At 45.1% G+C, this 21,728-nt stretch overlaps 1 protein-coding gene across 9 annotated transcripts in view; it reads left to right on the forward strand.

The window, feature by feature from the left end:
• Positions 1-21,728, forward strand: part of DTNB (dystrobrevin beta) — a 367,922-nt gene that overhangs the window by 23,771 nt on the left and 322,423 nt on the right. For all 9 annotated transcript variants that reach the window (XM_090031193.1, XM_090031196.1, XM_090031197.1 and 6 more), the window contains 3 exons: positions 5,296-5,363; positions 14,900-14,980; positions 17,166-17,379. In XM_090031193.1, the coding sequence (XP_089887319.1) occupies positions 5,297-5,363; positions 14,900-14,980; positions 17,166-17,379 (362 nt within the window). In that variant the 5' untranslated portion in view covers position 5,296. The remainder of the gene's footprint in view (positions 1-5,295; positions 5,364-14,899; positions 14,981-17,165; positions 17,380-21,728) is intronic.

The raw sequence follows: 21,728 nt of genomic DNA on the forward strand, positions 1-21,728 counted from the left end.
CCCGCATCTTTTAGCCTTAACTGGGTACGTTTGTGGAATGACTGGTCTGGCAGGATGGAGACATCTGGCATGCCAGTCAATGCATGTTACGTGGGTCGTGCGCGGTTCCCGGGTGAGGTATAAAGATGGCTCTTGTCATGGGGAAGGCATATGACAATCCCATGCATCAGGGCTTTTGCTGGTTGCCAGTTGGGGCCAGGAAGGAAGTTGCCTCCCTCATGGATGCTGCTGGCTTCTGGGGGATTTCTCCCCGTCCCTCTGGAGCAGTGGGATGTTGGCCACAGCGAAGGCTTTGGGGTTGTGACTGGGCTGCATGGATTCTTCTGCTGGTACTAGAAAACTCAGCAGTTCCTGGCTGGGGGGTCTTGCTTCTCTGCTCAGGATCATACCAGTTGCCAGGTAGGATGAACTGGAATGGGCTGAGGGGGTGGGGAGAGGTGCAGGGGTTTGCCTTCCCCTGGATCATTCATTTTCCTTGTATATCCCACCATATATCAATTAGCCACTTTCCAGTTGTTACAGTGTCAGGATCTTGGCAGTGCCCTACTCTCCATTCCTTTTACCTCTGGCATGTTATTAGGGTGTTCTTGACATTTCTTGTTCCTTGTAGCTGTAGGTGAGGGCTTGCAGTGACTGTTTAGGGGATTGCTTCTGTTAACAATTACCTGCAGATGCAGGGGTTTGGATTGGATGACCCAGCAGGCTCCTTCCAGTCCTACGTTCCTGTGTTTTTTGCCCCTTTGGGATTCTTTTGTTGAACCTTCACTCCCTGTTGTATTTAAAGCACATCTCCTCTTAGAGATTGTTTCAGACTAAGTTATGATCTGCAATGTAGATTACAACTTCTACATTTTCATAAATAACATAAAAATGTCTCTAGCTTGATGGTTCTCAACCTTTTAAAGTCCATGGCACCCCTCCTTAAGCTCAAGACACCCCTTGGAAAATACTGGGTCTTAGTTTTCACTGATTTTTAAATACAGAAATATAATACAGAAATCCTTTTGTTGCAAAGAACTCAGAAAGCTGCACAACAGGTCAGACTATTTTTAATGCTGTGAATTCATGTTTGAAATTTGGATTTATCTTGCGAATCATGTTTTCCTTTGCATCCTGGTTGAGAATCACTGTGGTAGGATTTATGATGAGCCAATTCTTCTCAAGTGCAGTAAAAAATGAGCCTTTGCAGATAAGCTTTGGTACCAGGCAAAGGGAAACTGGATTCCTTTAGTGATAGTCATTAATCCAAGACAGTATAACTGTGATAGGGCAGGAAGCAGAGTAGAAGACACATGAATATGTTATCCATTGAACAGGTGCAAGAACTTGCATCTGTGCAGAAGTCATTTCAGTGGTGAGAGCCGCACCGGTATTAGTTATAACCAGCCCAAATGCTGTGACCTCTATAATAGATTTTAGGTTAAACACAAAACGTTAAAAAAACCCTAGGTTTGGAAGAGACCTCAAGAACATGCATGTGACAGTGGCAAACACTTGCTCTGAGGAAGTGTGGTGTTTTAAGGTAACTAGTGCTTCCTTAATTGCCCCCCTTTGGGCATACACATTATGGTCTAGTGCTTTAAAATAGTTTTTGATGTGGCATCCCAGGATTTATAAATGACATCATGTAGAAATATATTAATTACCACTTGGGTCATCACCAAGATTTGAATGTTTAGATCCATGCCACAAATCTCTCCCACTCGCTGATGGAATAGTTATCGCAGTTCTTGCTCATGTCCAAGAAGACATATGGCATGGAAAATGCCACACCAAATTCAGCAAAGTTCTTTGTACGTGAAAAAGTGTCTTACAGTCAGAAGTGTTGGGCTGCTCTGACTGTCTTGTTACTTATTCGTATTCCGATAGTGCCTGGGATTCCTAGTTGTGGACCAGATATCTATTGTGTTTGGCCTTATACAAGCAGAAGAAAGACTGTGTCTGCCTTAGAGACCATTGGGGAGTATAAGGACTCAATATTGCTCAGCACCATGTGCCTTGGTCTGCACGCAGCAACTGCCTTAGCCACTGTCAAGTTTTTTTGCTTTGTTTTATTTTGTTTTGTTGTCAGTATTATGCAGAAGGAAAGTTTTAAACAAGATGTTGAACAGAAAAGTGATTTTGTAATTATTTATGGTGAATTCCTCCCAAGTGAGAGAGAGAGAGCACAGGGCAAAGCGAACAAGACAGTGGTTGAAAATGGAGCCAATATTGGGGAAATTCTGATTTTTTGTGTGTTGTTCCATCATAACACATACCATATTTACTTGAATCTAAGACGAGACATCTTTTCCCCTCGATTTAACATGCCTTTCCTCTGCCATATTTCCTGTACCATCAAAGCTACAGCATCACTCCAACACTTCATATCATTGCTCTATGCAAGCAGCATATCTTTATGAAGCAGTATAATTTTGTGCAGGCTTCTACGTTGAATGTCTTTTTTGTAGAGCGGTCCATATTCTAACAGGGCTCTGAGCACCCAGCTCCTTATGTATGACTAGCCAATTGCCCATCAAGAATGATGGGGAGTGAGGGGAACAGGCTGGGATGGAGTGCTGCCACCTAACACCACATGCTGACGCTGTTCTGCCTCTTGCAGGGAGGGGAAGCTGAGGCCAGCACTGCTGGCCTCGGCTCCCCCACCCTCTGTCCAGACCTCGGCGTGTCTTCAGAATTATGGCAGCGCTCCCCCACGCTTGGAGCACTCTGATTGGCTGCTTCTGTCAGCCAATCAGACTGCAAATAAAGCATTACGGACGGACAGACAGACAGACTTAAGCTTTTATAAGATTAGAATACTGTCTGAGAGTTCCCTATGGTTTGATACACGGAAGGACAGGTACTAAGTAGGGCTGTGCCAGGTTTCGGTCGCTGATTCGATTTGGTGGATTTTGGGCCCGATTCAGTGGCCAAATCTCTGAATCTGAATTGAATCAGGAGTCCCTTTAATCTCTCCAAATTGAACTGGAACCCTCCGAATAGATTTGGAAAGATTCAATAATTTGGACATAGACACAGCTTTAAATATTTTCCACATATCTCAGCTCATGAATGCTGACATGGTGGGGCAGATGGAGCATCCCACAGGAGCGCAGGGTGTGGGTCTCTAATGTGCTCAGCAGCAGACCAGAAAGTGGACCAGAAGCACTTCCGGTTCACTTCCAGGTCCTCTGGGGAGCATGCGGGGGGTCCCCCAACACCCCCTGGATCAGTGACTGGTGCCTCCTGGGTCTGGGGGGGCATCTGGTCCCCCTGCGGCCTATCACCGAGCCAGGAAGGTGTGTTGGGGGGGACCTCAGCATGCTGCCCAGCAGACCTAGAAGTGGACTGGAAGTACTTCTGATTCACTTCCAGATTCACCGCTGAGCACACAAGGGGCCACTTGCGCTCCTATGGGACGCTCTATCCGCCTCGGCATTACAGCATTCACAAGCCGTGCCTGGTACCTCGAGGTATGTAGAAAAAACATTTAAAGCTGTGTCTATGTCTGAATCATTGATTCCCCGAATCAGCATCGAATCTTCAGATTTGGATTCAGCCAGATCAAACTGGGACAGTGATCTGAATCAACGAATCGAATCACTGTCCCCGATTCAGGCCAAATCTGAATACAGCCCGTTTCGCATACCCCTAGTACTAAGAGAAGAAAGAAAAGTTACATATTGTTGTGGTACACTACTTGAACTCTCCCTCTCTTCCCTATTTTTCTGTACTTGGAAGCATTCATTGTCAAGAAATAACAGGTAATGAATGGTCTTGAAGGCCGCTTTCTTATAATTATTATCGGTGCACAAAGATAACAAAGGCTAATATGCAGACCAAGTGGCATAGGCAGTGGGAGAAAATATTATTGGGGAGGTGTAGGGGGGGAAGGCTAACCCCCGCCCCTCCCTCCTGTGGGGCCAGCGTGGCTGGTGCTGTGCAAGGATGGCAGTGGAGGAGCACACTGAGGGGGCTTTGGGTGCGGTGCTGTGGGATGTGGTGTTGTGGTGCTGCTGCTGTTTCCAGCTGCTGTGAAAGTAGTTTGGTGGGGCTAAGCCCTGTTCGCCGCAGCCTTCCACCGCCTATGCCATGTGGACTGCTAGCAGAGGTTCTGGAGCATAGGTATCTACCTTTTAATGGCATGCATCTAGAACAGTACATTTTTGAACTCCTGTTGCAGAGGTAAATGTAATTTTTCCGTGGGTACATTTTATTGGTAAAATCGATTCCTTTTAGATTGTTTCCCCCAACCTGGAACCAAGAGTTCTAGATTTTTGCATTGGTAAAATGACAAGATACTTGTGTAAAATATAATTTGTAGCTTGCATTATCAATTGGTAAGTACAGTGCTTTGGGATCCTTCAGAATGAAATGTTATATAATGTAAGATCTTTGTCAGAAAATAATTAAACTGTGGAAGGAAGCTGTCAAAAGTCTATCACTGAATGTATTTGATGCCAAGGCTAGGTATTAGGTTAGCTTACAGGTATAATGAAATCTGTCCTGCCATGTTGTATGAGGATGGGCTAGATGATTCCATGAGTTGTCATGGAATAACATAATTGTTGCTTTTCTTTTAAAAAGTATCTTTTAGTTAAGCCAGTGGTCGCCAAACTTTTTTGATTGCGCACCCCTATCAGTAAAAAATTTTTGAGCGTGCACCCCCAATATATGTATATTTATATTTGCACATCCCTATCAGTAAAAAGATTTTGAGCATGCACCCCCAATATATGTATATTTATATAAATATAAATAGAAGTTGTAATATTTTCTTCCCGCACCCCAATGGATTGTCTTGCGCGCACCCCACTTTGGAGACCACTGAGTTAAGCTGTACTTAAACAGTTGGAGACTGGTGTCAAATCAGAACTTTCATATGGGCAAATGTTTTCAGTGAGACATTCAGCTGAACCACTTGCATTCCTTTAAGGTGACTGAGGAGCAGCAGAGGGTGAGGAGTCAGACCCTTGCCTCTTGCCCTCTCTCCTTGCGCCCCCGCACTGTCTGTCTTGACCTGTGGCCCCACTTCCTGCCTATTGCCCCCCTGTACCTGTGTCTGCCCCGCCACTCCCTGCCTTCCCCCACCCCCGCTCCCCCCTGAAGTCTGCTCCCCTATACCTGTCTGACCTCTCTGCCTGTCCCCGTTGTACCTGCCCTCTCAACTCGCTGTCCTCCCTCCTTTACCTTTGCCTTTTGACCAGATGTGATGAGAAAAGATCAAAATCTTTCAGTTGAATCAAATAATTTTGCTCAAAATTGGCTGTGTAGTGGAAGTTATATCATAAACTATGCATTTTTCATTCTTAGAATGATTGAGGAGAGTGGGAAGAGAAGGAGGACAATGGCAGAGAAGAGGCAGCTGTTCATGGAAATGAGTAAGTAACAACTTGAGGACATAATGTCATTAATGTGCTAGAGTAGAAAGTACAAGAATTTTATCATATATCTTTTAATTTAATAATGTATTAGAGCTGTGAAAAGTTATACATTCATAATTTTGGTACAAAAAGCCTTTATAACCAAGGCTACATAGTGAAAAACAAGTCAGGAACGCCAAAGCTTGTTTCCATGCAAATTTAGCTCTTTCTTTTACTGTCTATATGCCAATAAGCATTCTTTTATGTACTGATCTTATACTTTTTGTTTCCACAGGAACATTGCCTCATTCAGTGCAAAGTTTACTAAGTGCTTAGTGAAAGTGGCAGCTTTTCAGTAGTTTTTTGCCATCATTTTAAGGGCAGGAATAGTAGGACATAGTAGCACATAATGTGTTTACACACAGGGCAGAGTTATGATTACATTTCTGATTTAGTTAGTTCATAAATGTGGAAATCTACCCGGCCTTCTACCTGATTTCAGATGAGCTTGGCTATCTCCCATGGAGACATAACTTTGACATTTGAGGCTTTGTGGGGCTATGCTTTGCCTTTCAGCGACTTTTAAATTTTTTATAGGAAGGTATTGTTCTGGGGGTTTTGAATAATTAAAAGTATCTATTCTGTTTGTGTGAAGTCAAGCTAAGAGCAAGGGTCTGAATTGCTACTATAATACAAATAATACTTTTTTGCAGAATATGTGATTTTGAAGGGATGAAACTTACCTGTTCAGTGTATAGAATTAAAGAATATGAACTGTTCTTGTATAGTGCTGTTTTCCACTGTAGTATTTCAGTGCTTCATATAAAATCTCTCGTGAACATAGGACTGGAAAGTAGCTCCTGGGTTGAGACCAGTCCCCCGCTACCTTGAGTAACCACATCCTAAAAATCCTTTCATAAGTTGAAACCTAATCTTAAAACTAGCTAACTGTTTTGCCCCCCACCAACCCCATTGCTAGTGGAAAGCTATTCCACAATTTCTTTCCTATGAAGTTTCCTATTTTCCAGACTATTCATAATCGTTTGTTCTTTTGCCATCCTTTAGCCGAATTAATCTAAGACGTACTTGAATTAGAATTTAGTCCACACCCTAAACAACCACTCCATTTATCCCCTTTCCTAAACAAGCAAATATCTTATTTCCCCCCTAGCATAGCTTCCTAGTCTCTTGTTTTGGATTGAAGTTAGAGACTACTCCAGGAAAGCTGCTACAGAACTTCTTCAAGGATTGTCTTGGAGCTGAATCTTACATGCCTTCTGGGAAATTTGCTGAGGACATGACCTGGACAGGTATCACCAGGGCAGAGGAGGATTAGGTTTTCCTACAAGATGATAATAGACCTTCAGGACTGTAGTAACATAAATGCATTACAGAATTACAGGATCATGTGCTGAAGGACTGATAACAAGAATTTCTGCTATAAGCCGGAGACTGAGGAGGAGTAAGGCCTCAGTGTACTGATCTATCACATGATGATTTTGAGTTATTAATGTGATACACCCATGTAAAAAGATCAGTGCACTTCTAGCAGAGGTAGGAAAGTAATTCTATTGTGCAAGGTACTGATGAGACCTTATTTGGAAATACATATCTGATTCTAATCACCAGGGATCCAGGTGGGAAAATGGGGATTTTTCTCTTCTAGGAGAAAAACACGTATTTTCTCCTCTTTGTGAAACAGCGGGTTTCCCCTTGTAGGCTGGCAGAGTTCCAGCCTGGCAAGGGGCTGCTTGGGACTGGGGGGGATCAGGAGGAGGCTGATCAAGCAGGTGGCACCACCTGCATGAGCATTTGTACACACGCACATGACAGCCAGGCAGTATGGAGAGCAGCTCCCACAGCTCCATCCAGATAAGTCAATGGGGGGAGGGAGGGTAGATTGAGGCCACCACTGGGAGGGAGGGGGCCAGGGCAGGGCTGGGGCTGAGAGTGCTACCCAGTAGGGCTGTGCAAAACAGCACCTTTCTGCTTCAATTGCGGATCAGGGCAGCAGCGGCTCACTGCATGAACTGATATGCCCCTGGGCCCCGTACTGGAGCTGGCCCAAGGAAGGTGCGGGGCCCAGGGCAAATTAGCTTGTGTGGGGACCTGCCCCCACCCTGGGATTGGGGTGGGGGCAGGTCCCTGCGCAAACTGATTTGCCCCGGGCCGGCCTGCCACTGGCCTCAGGTGGCAGCAGCAGCCTCCTGTGATCCCGGAGGCAGATCGAGGCCCACACGCCCCGGGAGCAGTCCAGCAGAGCCCCTGCAGACATTCCGGGGGTGCAGGCAGGCCCTGATCTGCCTGCTGGATGACAGGAGGCTGCTGCTGCCAGCTGGGACTGGTGCTGAAGTCAGTAAGCCTGGCTTTGAAACTCCAAACGTTTTGAAACTTTCAACATGCTTTGAGTGCCTTTGTTTTGTTTTGAAGCTGTATCAAAGGCTTTTGTTTCATTTTGATTTTGCGGTTTCAAGCTCGAAATGCATTGAAACAGCTTTGAAATGAAATACTGGCCAAAATTTTACACAGCCCTATTACCCAGCCAGGGGGGTGCATGGGGGTTGGGGCAGGAATGTATGGCCATGGGGGTTGCAGAATGGAGCCATGGGTGGCTTGCCCTGGGGGCTGTGGGGCAGTAGGGGGGGCGGTTGCCTGCCACTGTGCACATTCCCAGGGAGGGGACATGGGGGGGGGGGCATGCGCTTCCCAGATTTGCGTGTGGTCCGGGAGATGATGCAGGCTGCCCTCTGTGGGCTGGGGGCTCCCTGTGCTGCTGCCAGCAGGTGGGACCTGGTGCAGGAGGGCAGAGTGAGATGGGTGTCAGCTGGGGCTCGGGCACTCCTGGAGGGGCAGAGGGCTGCGGTCCTTGGCCCTAGTCCTGTAGCCTTGGCAGCTGGGGGCCCCCTCTCACTGGGGTGGGGGATGCAGGGGCCTGTGGATTGTGAGTGAGGGGCACCAGCAGGGCTGGTGGGGTGAGAGTGAGGGACGCTGACAAGGGCAAGGGGCTGTGGGGTTGGTTCTTACCTGATTCAGGGGCTTAAAAGGCCCCGGCTGCTGCTTCTGCAGCATGGTCTAAAGGGGGGAGTGCGGTTGTGTTTACTGAACTCCCTCTGGATCCACCCCAAGGCAGTACCTAGGATCTGCCCTTTGGACTTTCTACAGCATTTGAATGTCTTTGTGACATTCAAAGCTGTAGCAGCAGTTTATTTAAGAAGTCTTAGCATTCATGTATGCTGGCATGTAGCTGAGAATCTCTGCAGAAGAGCACACAGGTTTTGGATATGTTCCTTCCCTGTTATCTCAACTAGGAGTTCTTGTTAATCATGAGGAGAAATTGCCACTCATACCACCCTAGAGAATAGGAGCTGTAACCAGCTGGAGAACATTTACTAGAAGACAGATGCTAATCTCTTCATTTCGTGGTAACGACTTGAAGGTTTAATATCATAGAAGAATAGAGAAAGGACCTCAGTAAGCCATCTAGCCCTTCCCCTGTCCCCACCATATCCAAGCTATTTCCATAATCATTTGTCTAATCTGCTCTTAAAAACCTTCAATGATGGAGGTTCCACAGTGTCCTCAGTAACCTGTTCCAGTACTTAATTCAGTTTACAGTTAGAAAGTTTCTGTTACTGTCTATTCTGGTCTCCCTAGTTGTAGTTTTAAGCCCACTTGTTCTTGCCCTATGTTTAGAGGAAGCGATGGTTATATAAACTCTTGTTCCTCTTCACAGGAATCTTTTTACATATTTGAAGATCACTGTCTCCTCTCAGTCTTGTCTCCTTTGCACCAACATAAACCCATCTTTTCCCATAGGTCATGTTTTCTAGATCTCTGCCCATTTTTGTTGTTCTCCTCTGGACTCTGTCCAAATGATCCACATCTTTCCTGAAGTGTGGTGTCCAAAACGGGCCGAGTGCTGTAGCGGAGGCCTTACCGGTGTCGAGTAGAGTGATGGATTTACCCCACAGTTTTTATACAGGACATGCCTGTTTATGTATACCAGTGCAATGCTGATTTTTTCCACAAAAGAAATACATTGCTAAGTCATATTTCTTTTGGGCTCTGCTGAAACCCCTGTATTGGGGTCAGCATCCTTTGGTCTCTGGGCCAAATCCAGCCCACCAAATGTTGTTATCCAGCCCATGGAGCTGGGACGTCAGTGGCAATTCTGTGTTGAGTCAGAGAGGCTGCTGGTTGGAAGCACAGTGCCAGGTTGGAGTGGCTGCTGGATCAGGAGGCTTGCTAAAATTGAGATGCGTCACAGATACTGCTTCTCCACCATCCACAAGGTCTGTTACCCCGTCCCAGTAGTAAGTTTGATTGGTTTGACCTGAGTTGCTAATGACAAATCCACACCGGCTGTTTACTTATGTTGTTTGCTAGGTGCCTATAAATAGATTACAAAGATTACAATTCAGTTACAAGCAAGATTAGAAGCTTATACATTGAACTCGGTGACTACATGTGTGAGACTCAAGCTGCATGTCAACATGATACTTCTCGCCAGCCTTCACTTCCACACTTTAAAAGGTTGAGGTCCATGTACTCCCTGTCCAAGTACAATGTGAACAGGAGGGTTACTGTCCTGTGCAAGCAGCTTTCCATCCAGCGAAAGTATAGAAAGAGATTTCTTTTTGTTTTCTTGTCTGATGACATTCACGGATGATACAAGGACAGGCTGGGACATCCACATGAACCATCTGAAAATGGAAGGGGGTGGATGTCATGAAGCTGAGAGCTGTTGCACTAGCTTGTGTAGTATTCCTGTCTATCTTATGGATTACATAGTGCAAATCATTTCAATGTTATGTGGGCAACACGATGGTTTGATTATCCACTTTGGCTGCATACACACATTCACATCATCCAGGACAACTCTCCCAGGTTTGTTATCCTGAGAGAAAAACTTACCTGTACAGAAGTGCAGATGGAGAAGCAAAGAGCCGGCACTGCGGATGCTGGGCTGCCCAGGGTCCCTTGTGTATGTGGCCCAGACAGCTTTGCAGGCTGCTGCTTCTTTTTTTTTTTTTTTTAAATGAATTTAGGCAGAGATCATCAGGGTCAGGGACAGTGGGGGTGGGGTCTGTACCATGCACAAAAGGGTCCTCCAGCCTTTGCCTTTCTCATGCACTTTGCCATGAGTGCTGTGCTGTGTTGGAGCCCAGCTAAGGCTGAGCGGGGCGCATGCTTGTATGCTTCCCTGCACTGCACCCAAGTGCTGCAGCGTGATTCAGGCAGATAACGAACCAGGAGCAGAACACGCTCCTTGGCGGTTCAGCACTGCACTTTTCCAGCCCAGAGCATTCAGTGAGACCTGTTCTGCTTCCTGCTCGGCTCAGACTGGCACACACTTTCCCTCCCCCTGCGGGAGGAGATAGAAGCAAAGCACACTGGGATTGCAGAGGTCGGTTTTATGTCTGCTGCCTGTACAAAAGTTCCGTCTCTTGAGATATATTCTCTGGCAAGACCTTTCACTCAGGTTGTTCCCACGTTATTTTTCTCCCTGAGTGGCCACTTTTACTCTGGGAGAAAAATTAGAAAGCTGTGCACATTCGTAATTTGTCCAGAGAGAGCGGTGAAACCAAATATCTGTCCAAGCCCTTTGTCAGGAAGCCATCAAGTTTTAGAAATGGTTTCACAAAGGCAGGATAACCTCACAACCTATGCTCCTTCCAGAGTTTATCAGCATCCTAGAAGACTTAAGCAGGCATGCATAAGTGAACAATTGCAAGTGGTCACTTAATTGGTCTGGGTTAAATTCATACTGTCAACAAGTCATTCCCATGATAGACTTGTTTATAATGCTAAGTGAGCATTTTTGAAGAAGGCTTCATTACGAGGTGTCTTTGGTTGGTGTTGGTCATTCTCATAGTCAAAATGATTGTAAGTCAGGGGCTAGGAGACCTGACCAAAATCTATGCAACTATTCCCAATGTTTTTTTTGCCTTCCTGCACATAATGGCCCAGAACTAGAATTATAGTCAGAGAAAATGAGGGTTGAAGGGACCTCAGGACATCACTTGTAGTCCAGCCCCCTGCTCAAAGCAGGACTAGCCCCAACTACATCATCCTGGCCTAGGCTTTGTCTACGTGGGTCTTAAACTTCCAAGGATGGAGATGCCACCACCTCTCTGGGTAACCTGTTCCAGTACTTTACTACCCTCATTGAGAGAGTTTTTCCTAATCTCTAACCTCAACTTCCCTTGCTGCAGCTTGAGCCCATTGCTCCTTGTCCTGTCATCTGCCCCCACTAAGAACAGCCCAGCTCCATCCTCTTTGCAACCCCATGCAGGGAGGTGAAGACTGCTATTCAGTCCCCCTCGGTCTTCTCTTCTGAAGACTAAATCAGTCCAGTTCCCTCCACCTCTCCTCATAAGTCATGTTTCCCCAGCCCCTGAACCACTTCTGTTGCCCAACACTAGGCTCTCTGGTACATCGGAAGATAGTCCTGGCCAGTGTTACTTGTACCAGGGACCTCCTGGACTTTGCCAGGCTGAGGTGGGCCCATCCCTCTGTGCTGGTCTGGCGCTTGGAGCTGCCCATATTTCACGTGCCCTGCCATTTATTCCAGGAGGTTGAGGCTACCCTGCCACCTACATCCTTTGCTTACATTCAGCAGGTGTTATGTAAGGGCAGTCCCTGCCTGATTACATCCCCCAGCCCTCCAGAGCTTGTTGTGGGGTCCTTGCCTCCCCAGGTGCCCCAGTGCTCTTTACAGCACTACTTCAGTCAGATGCTTCTGTAGGGTGGGGGATGTGAAACCAGTCCACCTCCAGACAGCCCATAGTCTCCAGGTCTACACACTCATGCTCCATACCAAACCACCCAGACACCAAATGGTGGGACATTTTCACTGAGGGTGAGGGTCCCTGGTGGACCTGCCTATATTCCTCTTTTATTCCACAAGTTACTGGGGATCTAGGCTGGCAGCTTGTATGCATACGTGTCAGTGCAAGTACGTACCTGGCACACTTTACACTCTCCTGTGGTCCGAGGGAAACCCTGGAACACACCTACCTTAAGTGCACCAGGCTTCAACCATTAAAAGTCATGGCCCAGATGGTATTAGTGGAGGGAGTCTTTGGCATCGAGTACAGGATGGATGGGAACCTTTACAGTCTTTCCCACCTCTGTCCCAAAACCAAAGTTACTTTGGCCTCAATTGTAGCACTTCATTATGCCAATGATTGTGCTGTCCTTGCATGTACTGAGGAGGACCTACAACCAGCCCTTAACTGCTTCTCTCAAGCATACCAGTGCCTGGGACTGATGCTTAGCATTGGCATACTCAAGTCCTCACCAATTCTACCACCACCACTATGGAAGTGTTGATTATTCAGCATCAGGTGCTGTGGACAGGGCACTGTGTGCACATGTCTGATGTTCATATACCAGCACAACTGTTCAGTCCCAACTCGGCCAAGGACAGAGGACATGCGAGGGCCAGAGGAAATGCTTCCAGGGCACCCTTAAGGTGAACATTAAGAAGTGTGGCATTGATGCCACAAATTGGGAAAAACTAGCTTGGGACAGGACCACGTGGCAATGCCTTGTGAGAGAAGGCATATCTTATTTTGAGGAAAACCATTTTCCCCTGGAGGCAGAAAAATAACAGAAACAGAAGGAAAGGAAACAAGGCCGAAGAAATCTGTTTTCCAACCCTCCCTTTAACCACTACCTGTGGCATTTGCCAGAGAGACTGCGGCTCTAGGATCAGCCTTCTTAGCCATCAGTGGACTTATTTACAACCCTTTATTTGACCCGTGGGAGTGATCATCCTCCACTGTGAGGGACTGCCACTGCCAAGTGGGTGCAGTACTTAGAAGAAAACTAGCTTGCTACCTCTGCCACTTCATCTCTACAGTCTTTAACTAGATGTTCAGTGAATGGAGCTGTAGAGAAGGCATTTTGTAAATGATTTTAAAATGGCAACGCTCATCACCATTGTCCCCCTGCTTTACCTCTGGCAGATGAGGGGGCCATGCCTCCTGACTGTGCAGCAAGGTTGATTGTGTAGTGCTAGGTGGTTTCATAGATTTCATAGACATCAGGGCTGGAAGGGACCTCGGGAGATCGAGTCCAGCCCCCTGCCCAAAGGGCAGGAAGTCAGCTGGGGTCATAGGATCCCAGCAAGAGAAGCATCCAATTTACTCTTGAAGGTGTTCAATGGAGGTGCTTGAACCACCTCTGCTGGCAGACTGTTCCAGACCTTGGGGGCTCGGACAGTAAAGAAATTCTTCCTTATGTCCAGCCTGAAACGGTCTTGCAGGAGTTTGTGACCGTTCGACCTCGTCATCCCTTGGGGCGCTCTGGTGAGCAGACGTTCCCCCAGATCCTGGTGGTCACCCCGATAAACTTATAGGTGCCCATCAGATCACCCCTGAGCCTGTGCTTTTCCAGGCTAAAGAGTCCCGTGGCTCTCAGCCTGTCATCGTAAGATCTGTTTTCCTGACTGCTGATCATGCGCGTGGCTCTCCTCTGGACTCTCTCAAGCTTCTCCACATCCTTTTTGAATTGTGGAGCCCAAAACTGGACGCAGTACTCCAGCTGCGGCCTCACCAAGGCCGAGTACAAGGGGAGAATGACGTCCCGGGATTTGCTCGAGAAGCATCTATGGATGCAAGCCAGGGTTTTGGTCGCTTTACTAGCCGTAGCATCGCATTGCAGGCTCATGTTCATCTTGTGTGCAATGATGACGCCCAAGTCTCTTTCTTCTGTAGTGCTAACCAACGTAGCACTGCCGAGCCTATAAGGAAGCTGCAGGTTTTTCCTCCCAAGGTGGAGAACCTTGCATTTATCGGTGTTAAACACCATGAGGTTCTCGTCCGCCCATTTGCTGAGCTTGTCCAGGTCAGCCTGGATCACCCGCCTATCTTGTGGCGTGGATGCTTTGCCCCAAAGTTTGGTGTCATCGGCGAACTTGGCCAGTCCACTCCTGACTCCAATGTCCACATCGTTTACATAAGAGGTTAGGTAATAGAATTGTATCGGATGGTTTGAATAGGGATGACCTTGTCTTAAGTAGGATGTTGGACTAGATGGTCTCTGGAGGTCCCACCTCAGTTCTACTTTTTTATGATTTACAGGGGGGAAAAAATCTAGATAATTTTCCTAACTAGATAATTTTTTTTATTCTAATCATTTGTCACTGTGTAGCTTATACAAGTTAATCATTTTTTTCTTTAAAAAAATAAAAATAAAAAAAATGTAGTCCCCGTTCATTTATAGTTAAATTATTTTAATCTCAAAACTCTTGTTTGTGTCTGGCAAGAGAGACTTTTTAATTGTTCACTTCAGCTGACTTTTATATACACTCATGGGTTTGCTAGGTGTGAATTATTAAGCCGTCTTAAATTCACGCCAGTTTATATTATGTTATTAATATTCATGTCACTTAAGAATTTCTGTGTTCTTATGGGTAGGGTAGTGGGAAAATCTAATGGAAACCGTTGCTTGCTACAGACATTTATTGAAATTATTTTGGCAGATGAGCTGAATATTAGAAAAAAGATTTAAAAAATAAATGTGAATATTTTTATTGTTATTTAAAGGGGCCCAGAATTTTGATGTCATCAGACTTTCAACATATCGGACAGCCTGCAAGCTGAGATTTGTGCAAAAGAGATGCAATCGTAAGTCATAACTATGCCGTGTTTCATAAGCAGCTTGATTAGTATCGATCTTCTTTTTATTTTGACAATATATCACCAATATGAACTTACTGCTGCAAGATTGTAGACTGTATTCCTTTGTAAATCTAATTCGTCCTCTTTTGAAAGCCTCAGCTACTGTCCCTGGTAAGTTTGTCCTGGGTGCCTTTTTGGGGCAAATCCAAGTATGCTGCATCTTTAATTAACAGTTTTGGTGCCTCAGAGAGGATTCCTGGATTCTCCAGTCCCTACTTCACACAGGATTATGTACTGAGTTAAGAACTGTGTTCCTTCCTCTTCTTTATTTATAGTAATATCTGTAGTAGTCTCGTTTTTTTTTTTATGAGGACTGAAGGAAAGAAGGCAAAATCGTCTATTGAGCCACACTTTTTTCCTAAATAATCTCCAGCTTTTGATCTCAGTTACTTTGAAGTAACTTTAAGTCCAAATCACAATGAACACATTTCTCAAGAAATGCTTTTTAGCAGCAGTGCTTTCTTTTTCAGTGGAATCAGCCAGACATTATTGCCTTGTTTCACATTTAAGTGAGAGAGTTACGGCTAGGAAGAGTGATAAACCTGAGAGTGTGGGTCAGGATTTCATTCAGTGTAGAAAGCTTATCTGTGGCTAAAGGCTTTATCCAGTTCTCTGTTAAGGATTCACTTATTGGCACCTTTGGTTTATTACAGTTAGAGCGGTAACAAGTCAGTACTTGTATAATTTGTTTAAAAGGTTTATGAAGGATCCATGCAATTTGTGTCTTCTGATAAAGGACTGGATATCTGTGTAAAGTCACAACTGGGTCTTAGTTCAACTTGCAAAGTAACCTTTTTTGAGCTCTCAGCAAAATGTTCATGCTTTTAGTTGTCTATTCAAGAAGCATTTATAATTGGTATAACTTCAGGTTGACGGGTTAGTGAGATGTATGCTATTATGGTACCTTGATAAGAGACCTGATTGTAGACTTTACCTTAAATATGTCGAGCTCCATATTAATCAGATCATAAAGTTTCTTCCCTGAATTGTGCGTTAACATTTGACATAATTTAAATATGAAAAGATTTGCTTTTAGAAAAAACAAATTTAAGGGTTTGCATAAATCATTTACCTGCTTTACTTTGTATAATGGGAATTTCTAGATAGATTAAACAGTGTGTTCAGAAAGATTTGTAAGTTATCAGGCAAATCATCCCCTAGATCAGTGGTCTCCAAACTTTTTTGATTGCGCACCCCTATCAGTAAAAAATTTTTGAGCATGCACCCCCAATATGTACGTTGCAATACGCTGAAAGCGAGCGAACGAGTGAGGGCGCCACTGTCAACCCCTTTGCGTTGTGGAACTCCCACTCTTCCCTCACAATAGCTCCTTCTTTGCTACAGGGTAGCATCAAGGCTTAATATCAAAACAAGGTAGCATTAAGAGGTCCCTATTAGCCCATATTTTTAATTAAGAAAGTATGTAGGTGTATCCATGTGTGTGTGTGTGTGTGTGTGTGTGTGTGTGTGTGTGTATATATACTAACCTGTCATACCCAGGGGGTGTGCAAGATGATCCATTGGGGTGCGGGAAGAAAATATTACAACTTCTATTTCTATTTATTTTTTATCTAAAAAAATAAGAAAGAAATTAAGCGTTATTAATATTTAATATACAAATTGACACTGGCGCCCTCACTCGGTCTGTATGTCAGACGGTCATGTGTCATGTACGGTACGCGAGGTATCCTGAGGGAAGAGTGGGAGTTCCACAGTGCGGAGGGGTTGACAGTGGCACCCTTGCTCATTTGTTCGCTTTCAGCGTATTGCGCCATATATATTGGGTGTGTGTGCTCAAACATTTTTTACTGATAGGGGTGCGCGATCAAAAAAGTTTGGAGACCACTGGGTTAGAAGGTGCCAAGCTCACTTTCTTAGTCCTGCCACCAATGCACTCAGGAATACTGAGGAAGGGTTAGTGGATGTGGGACTCCAATAATGGGCACTATTTGGAGAAGGTGGTACTACTTGATGCATCATGACTATTTGGAGGTCATCTTGAACTTTGGTTGCAACTAGCCTTTGTTTCTAAAATAATGAAAACTAACGTGGTATCTAAAAGTTGTGGCATTAAGAGTAATCTTGACATTACAAAATGTACTATTTACAGTTCTTTCTCCTTTATTTTTAGTTCATCTTGTTGATATCTGGAATATGATTGAAGCCTTCAGAGACAATGGCCTTAACACATTGGATCACAACACAGAGATCAATGTGTCTCGACTGGAAACAATCATTTCATCAATCTATTACCAGCTAAATAAACGCCTTCCTTCTACTCACCAGATCAGCGTGGAGCAATCCATCAGCCTTCTTCTTAACTTCATGATAGCAGCGTATGACAGGTTAGTATATATAAATACACACACATATATGGATACACCTACATATTTTCTTAATTAAAAATATGGGCCAATAGGGGACCTCTTAATGCTACCTTGTTTTGATATTAAGCCTTGATGCTACCCTGTAGCAAAGAAGAAGCTATTGTTGGTTTATGCACACTCACCTTTATGCTTGGTTCGGCATGCTTTTCTTCCTCTCTCTCGCATTTAGAGGTTAACCAGCATCTTCTAAGACTAGTTCATTGTCTTCTCGGACAGAAGATTTTATTTCTGCAGGATCTGTCAGTCACTACAGAGTTAATGAAGTTAATTAGTATCTTCAGTTTCTTTTGGCATGTCATCTATAATCTTTTACATCATTCTTTGACTTGGCTGTTTTCTGCCATCCTACCTTTCCTTTTCTGTTTCCTCTTTCTCTTATAATAGTTCTAGGGCTGGGGAGCCAGTTGGTCCTGTTATGGAGTGGGTTCTCCCACTAAAACACAAAATGCAGCTTCATTTTAGAATCTCCAATGTCTATAATGTGTGCATGGTTCAGGCTTTGACCTTTTTTTTTGTCTAACACAGAGTTCAAAAGTTCCCCAAAAGAATTAGTTGCAAATATAAATGTAATAGAATGAATGGGAGGAAATGATCATGATATGATAAGATATTCATGCTTCTAAGAAAGGGAGAAGAGCAAAACAAGGATACTGGGCTTCAGATAAGTGGATTTCGACTGAAAATAATAGGTAAGATCTCAGTAAGTAAGGCAGATTAAAGATCAGGGGATCCAGGGCACTTCCTAAAGGATGTAGCTACTTTTTGAGCCTGTAATACAGCATGATGGAAAGATATGAATAACCAAAGGAAACTGATGTGGCTACATGAGGTGCTTCATATGTGTCCCCAAATCTAAACCAAAACATACAGACAAAGGAAGAAGGGCAAATTACTGAGGAGGGTATACCAAGGAATAGCAAGAAAGTTCAGAGACAAAATTAGGAAGGCAAGGGTAAAAAAGGAGGTGCAACTGGCAAGGCATATTAAAAGACAGTAAGAAGCTTTATAAATATATCAGACAAAAAAGAAAAATCAAGGAAAGTGGGTCCACTGCTCATTAGTGAGGGTGAACGATTTAATGGAAGACACAAAGAAGGCACAGCTGCTTTATGACTACTGTGCCTCAGTCTGTGCAAGAAACTAACCTGTTACCAGACAGTTACTAAAATGTATGTAAGCAAAAAAGAAGGGCTGCAGATCAGGTATGTAAAGAGTGTGTCAGCTTTTGACAAATATTAATGAATTTAAGTCAGCAGTGGTGTTTCCCTTCAGCATCAACAGGGGTTTCTGGTATTCTGTGCCACTTGTTGCAGTCCTGTAGTTCTCTGGCACTTTCCCAGAGTTCATAGATTTCATAGATTTCATAGACATTAGGGCTGGAAGGGACGTCGGGAGATCGAGTCCAGCCCCCTGCCCAAAGGGCAGGAAGTCAGCTGGGGTCATAGGATCCCAGCAAGAGAAGCTTTACTCAATTTACTCTTGAAGGTGTTCAATGTAGGTGCTTGAACCACCTCTGCTGGCAGACTGTTCCAGACCTTGGGGGCTCGGACAGTAAAGAAATTCTTCCTTATGTCCAGCCTGAAACGGTCTTGCAGGAGTTTGTGACCGTTCGACCTCGTCATCCCTTGGGGCGCTCTGGTAAACAAACGTTCCCCCAGATCCTGGTGGTCACCCTTGATAAATTTATAGGTGCCCATCAGATCACCCCTGAGCCTGTGCTTTTCCAGGCTAAAGAGTCCCATGGCTCTCAGCGTGTCATCGTAAGATCTGTTTTCCTGACCTCTGATCATGCGCGTGGCTCTCCTCTGGACTCTCTCCAGCTTCTCCACATCCTTTTTGAATTGTGGAGCCCAAAACTGGACGCAGGACTCCAGCTGCGGCCTCACCAAGGCCGAGTACAAGGGGAGAATGACATCCCGGGATTTGCTCGAGAAGCATCTATGGATGGAAGCCAGCATTTTGGTTGCTTTACTAGCCGCAGCATCGCATTGCAGGCTCATGTTCATCTTGTGGTCAATGCTTCGTTGAGTCCTTTCCCTTCAGGACCGTGCTTTGTTGCTGGAGGGTTTTGATCACCGTCCCCCGTGGAACCTAGTTTAAAGCCCTCCTTACTAGGCTGGCCAGACAATGCCCAAAGATGCTCTTCCTGAGTCCTGTCTCTTGATAGCAGTCCTCCTCCCAAGAACAGTGTCCTGTAGTCAAAGCAGCTGACCCATTGTCTCAGCCACACATTAACTTCCAGGATTCAATGGTCTCTGTCTGAACCTTTGCTTCCCACAGGAAGAATTGACAGAAATACCACCTGTGCTCCAAGCTCCTTAATCCTCCTGCCAAAACCGTGCTTCCGCATACTGCATGGAGCACACAAGACCGGTCTAGGGCACGTGCTGCATTCAGTGTGCATGCGCTGGCTCTGGGGCCAGTCCAAATAGGGCCCATAGACTGTTCTTGTGTGCTGGAGCCTATGTGCAGGGCTGGTCTGGTATGGGCTCCTCATGCAGTACATGTTCAGGACTGATCCAGGGTGTGCACTGCATGAAGTGCTCATGCCAGAACAACCCTGTGCACTAGGTCCGGCGCATGGAGCCAGTCTGGGTCTGATTTGGCCCACAGACCAGCCCCATGCCTTTGTGGCCTGGAAGAGTTTAACATCCTTGATCTGAGGGTATAGTGACTCATAAACTCAAAGTGAGTCGTTAATGTGGTGCTGTTAATAAAAGAAGTGCAATTTGGAGTTTGCATTAACAGAAACATTGCATGCAAGATGCGGGAGGTGCTGGTACTATCATCCCCCATGTGTTGGATACTCATTCAGTTAGTCTTTAAGGTGCCATCCAGTCCTGCCTCATATCAGACTAAGATAGCTGACTACTTCTCTCTACTCAAAGAAGGGTATTGAGAAACTGAGTGAGGGTACAGAGGCAAGCAATAAAGATGAAAAGGGTTTGCAATGAAAACTGTACAAGGAAAAGCTGAAGGAACTAGATACATTTACTTTGGAGAAAGGAGATGATCTAGACATAGCAAAGCCTACGTTCTACCATGGGTATGTCCCATGCTTCTGGGCTTTGATGGTTGCTTCATGGAGCTGGGAGGAAATTCCTGTCCTTGCCCATCCCTCTCTCTCTCTCCTTGGTGCTACATGCCAGGATTTTTTTTAAACCTTCCTTAGAGGCATTGAAGGTTGGCTGCAGCCAAGGCTGGGGATTTTGACTGGGCCAATGCTTCTACTGGAACCAAAGCCAGCTCCTGCTGGGACCAAAGCCTCCTGGCTGGAGGGCATTGCCCCTTCGATGGGGGTCAGACCCATTGTCATATTTGGGGTCAGGAAGGAATTTTACCCCTGGTCAGATTGGTAAGGACTATGGAGATCTTTGTCTTCCTCTGTAGCAGGGGGCATGGCCCTCTACCTGGGATCTTTTGAGCGTATATTCACTACATTTTATAGAAGCAGGACATTGGCTGCTGTGGTTCCCCTGCTTTTTCCGTGGCAGGTTAGTGTGTCATGTCCATGTTGTGTCAGAGTTGATGGTAATCTTATGTAGAATTTAGATTACAGGTTGTATGGGATGGTTTGGATAGGGGTGATCTTGCCTCAGGCAGGGGTTAGATGAGATGTGACCTCTGGAGGTCCCTTCCAGCCCTACTTCTCTGGGATGTTCTTTAATTTCTGAAGCTTGGTGCTGAGGACCCCTTGGCTGGCACTGATCTGACTTTCCATCATCTTGTTCCTGTGTCTTAGCTCTGGGTGAAGCCTCAGACTTGGACGAAGTGGTCAGTTCCATGTGAGAAGGCCATAACCTTTTGTTCAGGAAGCTATCAGTTGTTAACAATGTTATTAATATTTTTTCATTTTATTGGGGTACCTTGGAGGACATGTCATGTCCTGGAAGCTCACTCTGCTAGGTACTTCACAAATACAGAACAAAATAACAGTCCCTGGAGCCAGAAATGGCAAATTTACACTGAGCCATTACAGTGAAGTTAAGCAGAGGCATGCAATTGCAGCACACCCAGCTGTTTTGCAGAAACTACTCATATTGACACTCAGTGCACAGTAGTAGTGAAGTAGCTTGCTTGACTTTGTGTATATGGGTACATTACAGTAAGCCCAAACTCACAATCTAAAGAATTGCAAAGAACCCACTTTTGAAGATTTTAGTATTCCATAGGTAGAGGCCATTTATGATCTGATAATGTTGCCTTTTCATCACAAAGCATATTCATATGGTTTCACGGAGAACAAAGCTCATGTCTCCTTGCAGAACTTCTCTCAAGGATTCAAGAGGTAGTGCTAGCATAGGGAA

Source organism: Crocodylus siamensis, chromosome 1 (assembly GCF_052110815.1).
Source record: "Crocodylus siamensis isolate JL-2025a chromosome 1, ASM5211081v1, whole genome shotgun sequence".
Lineage (NCBI taxonomy): Eukaryota > Metazoa > Chordata > Crocodylia > Crocodylidae > Crocodylus > Crocodylus siamensis.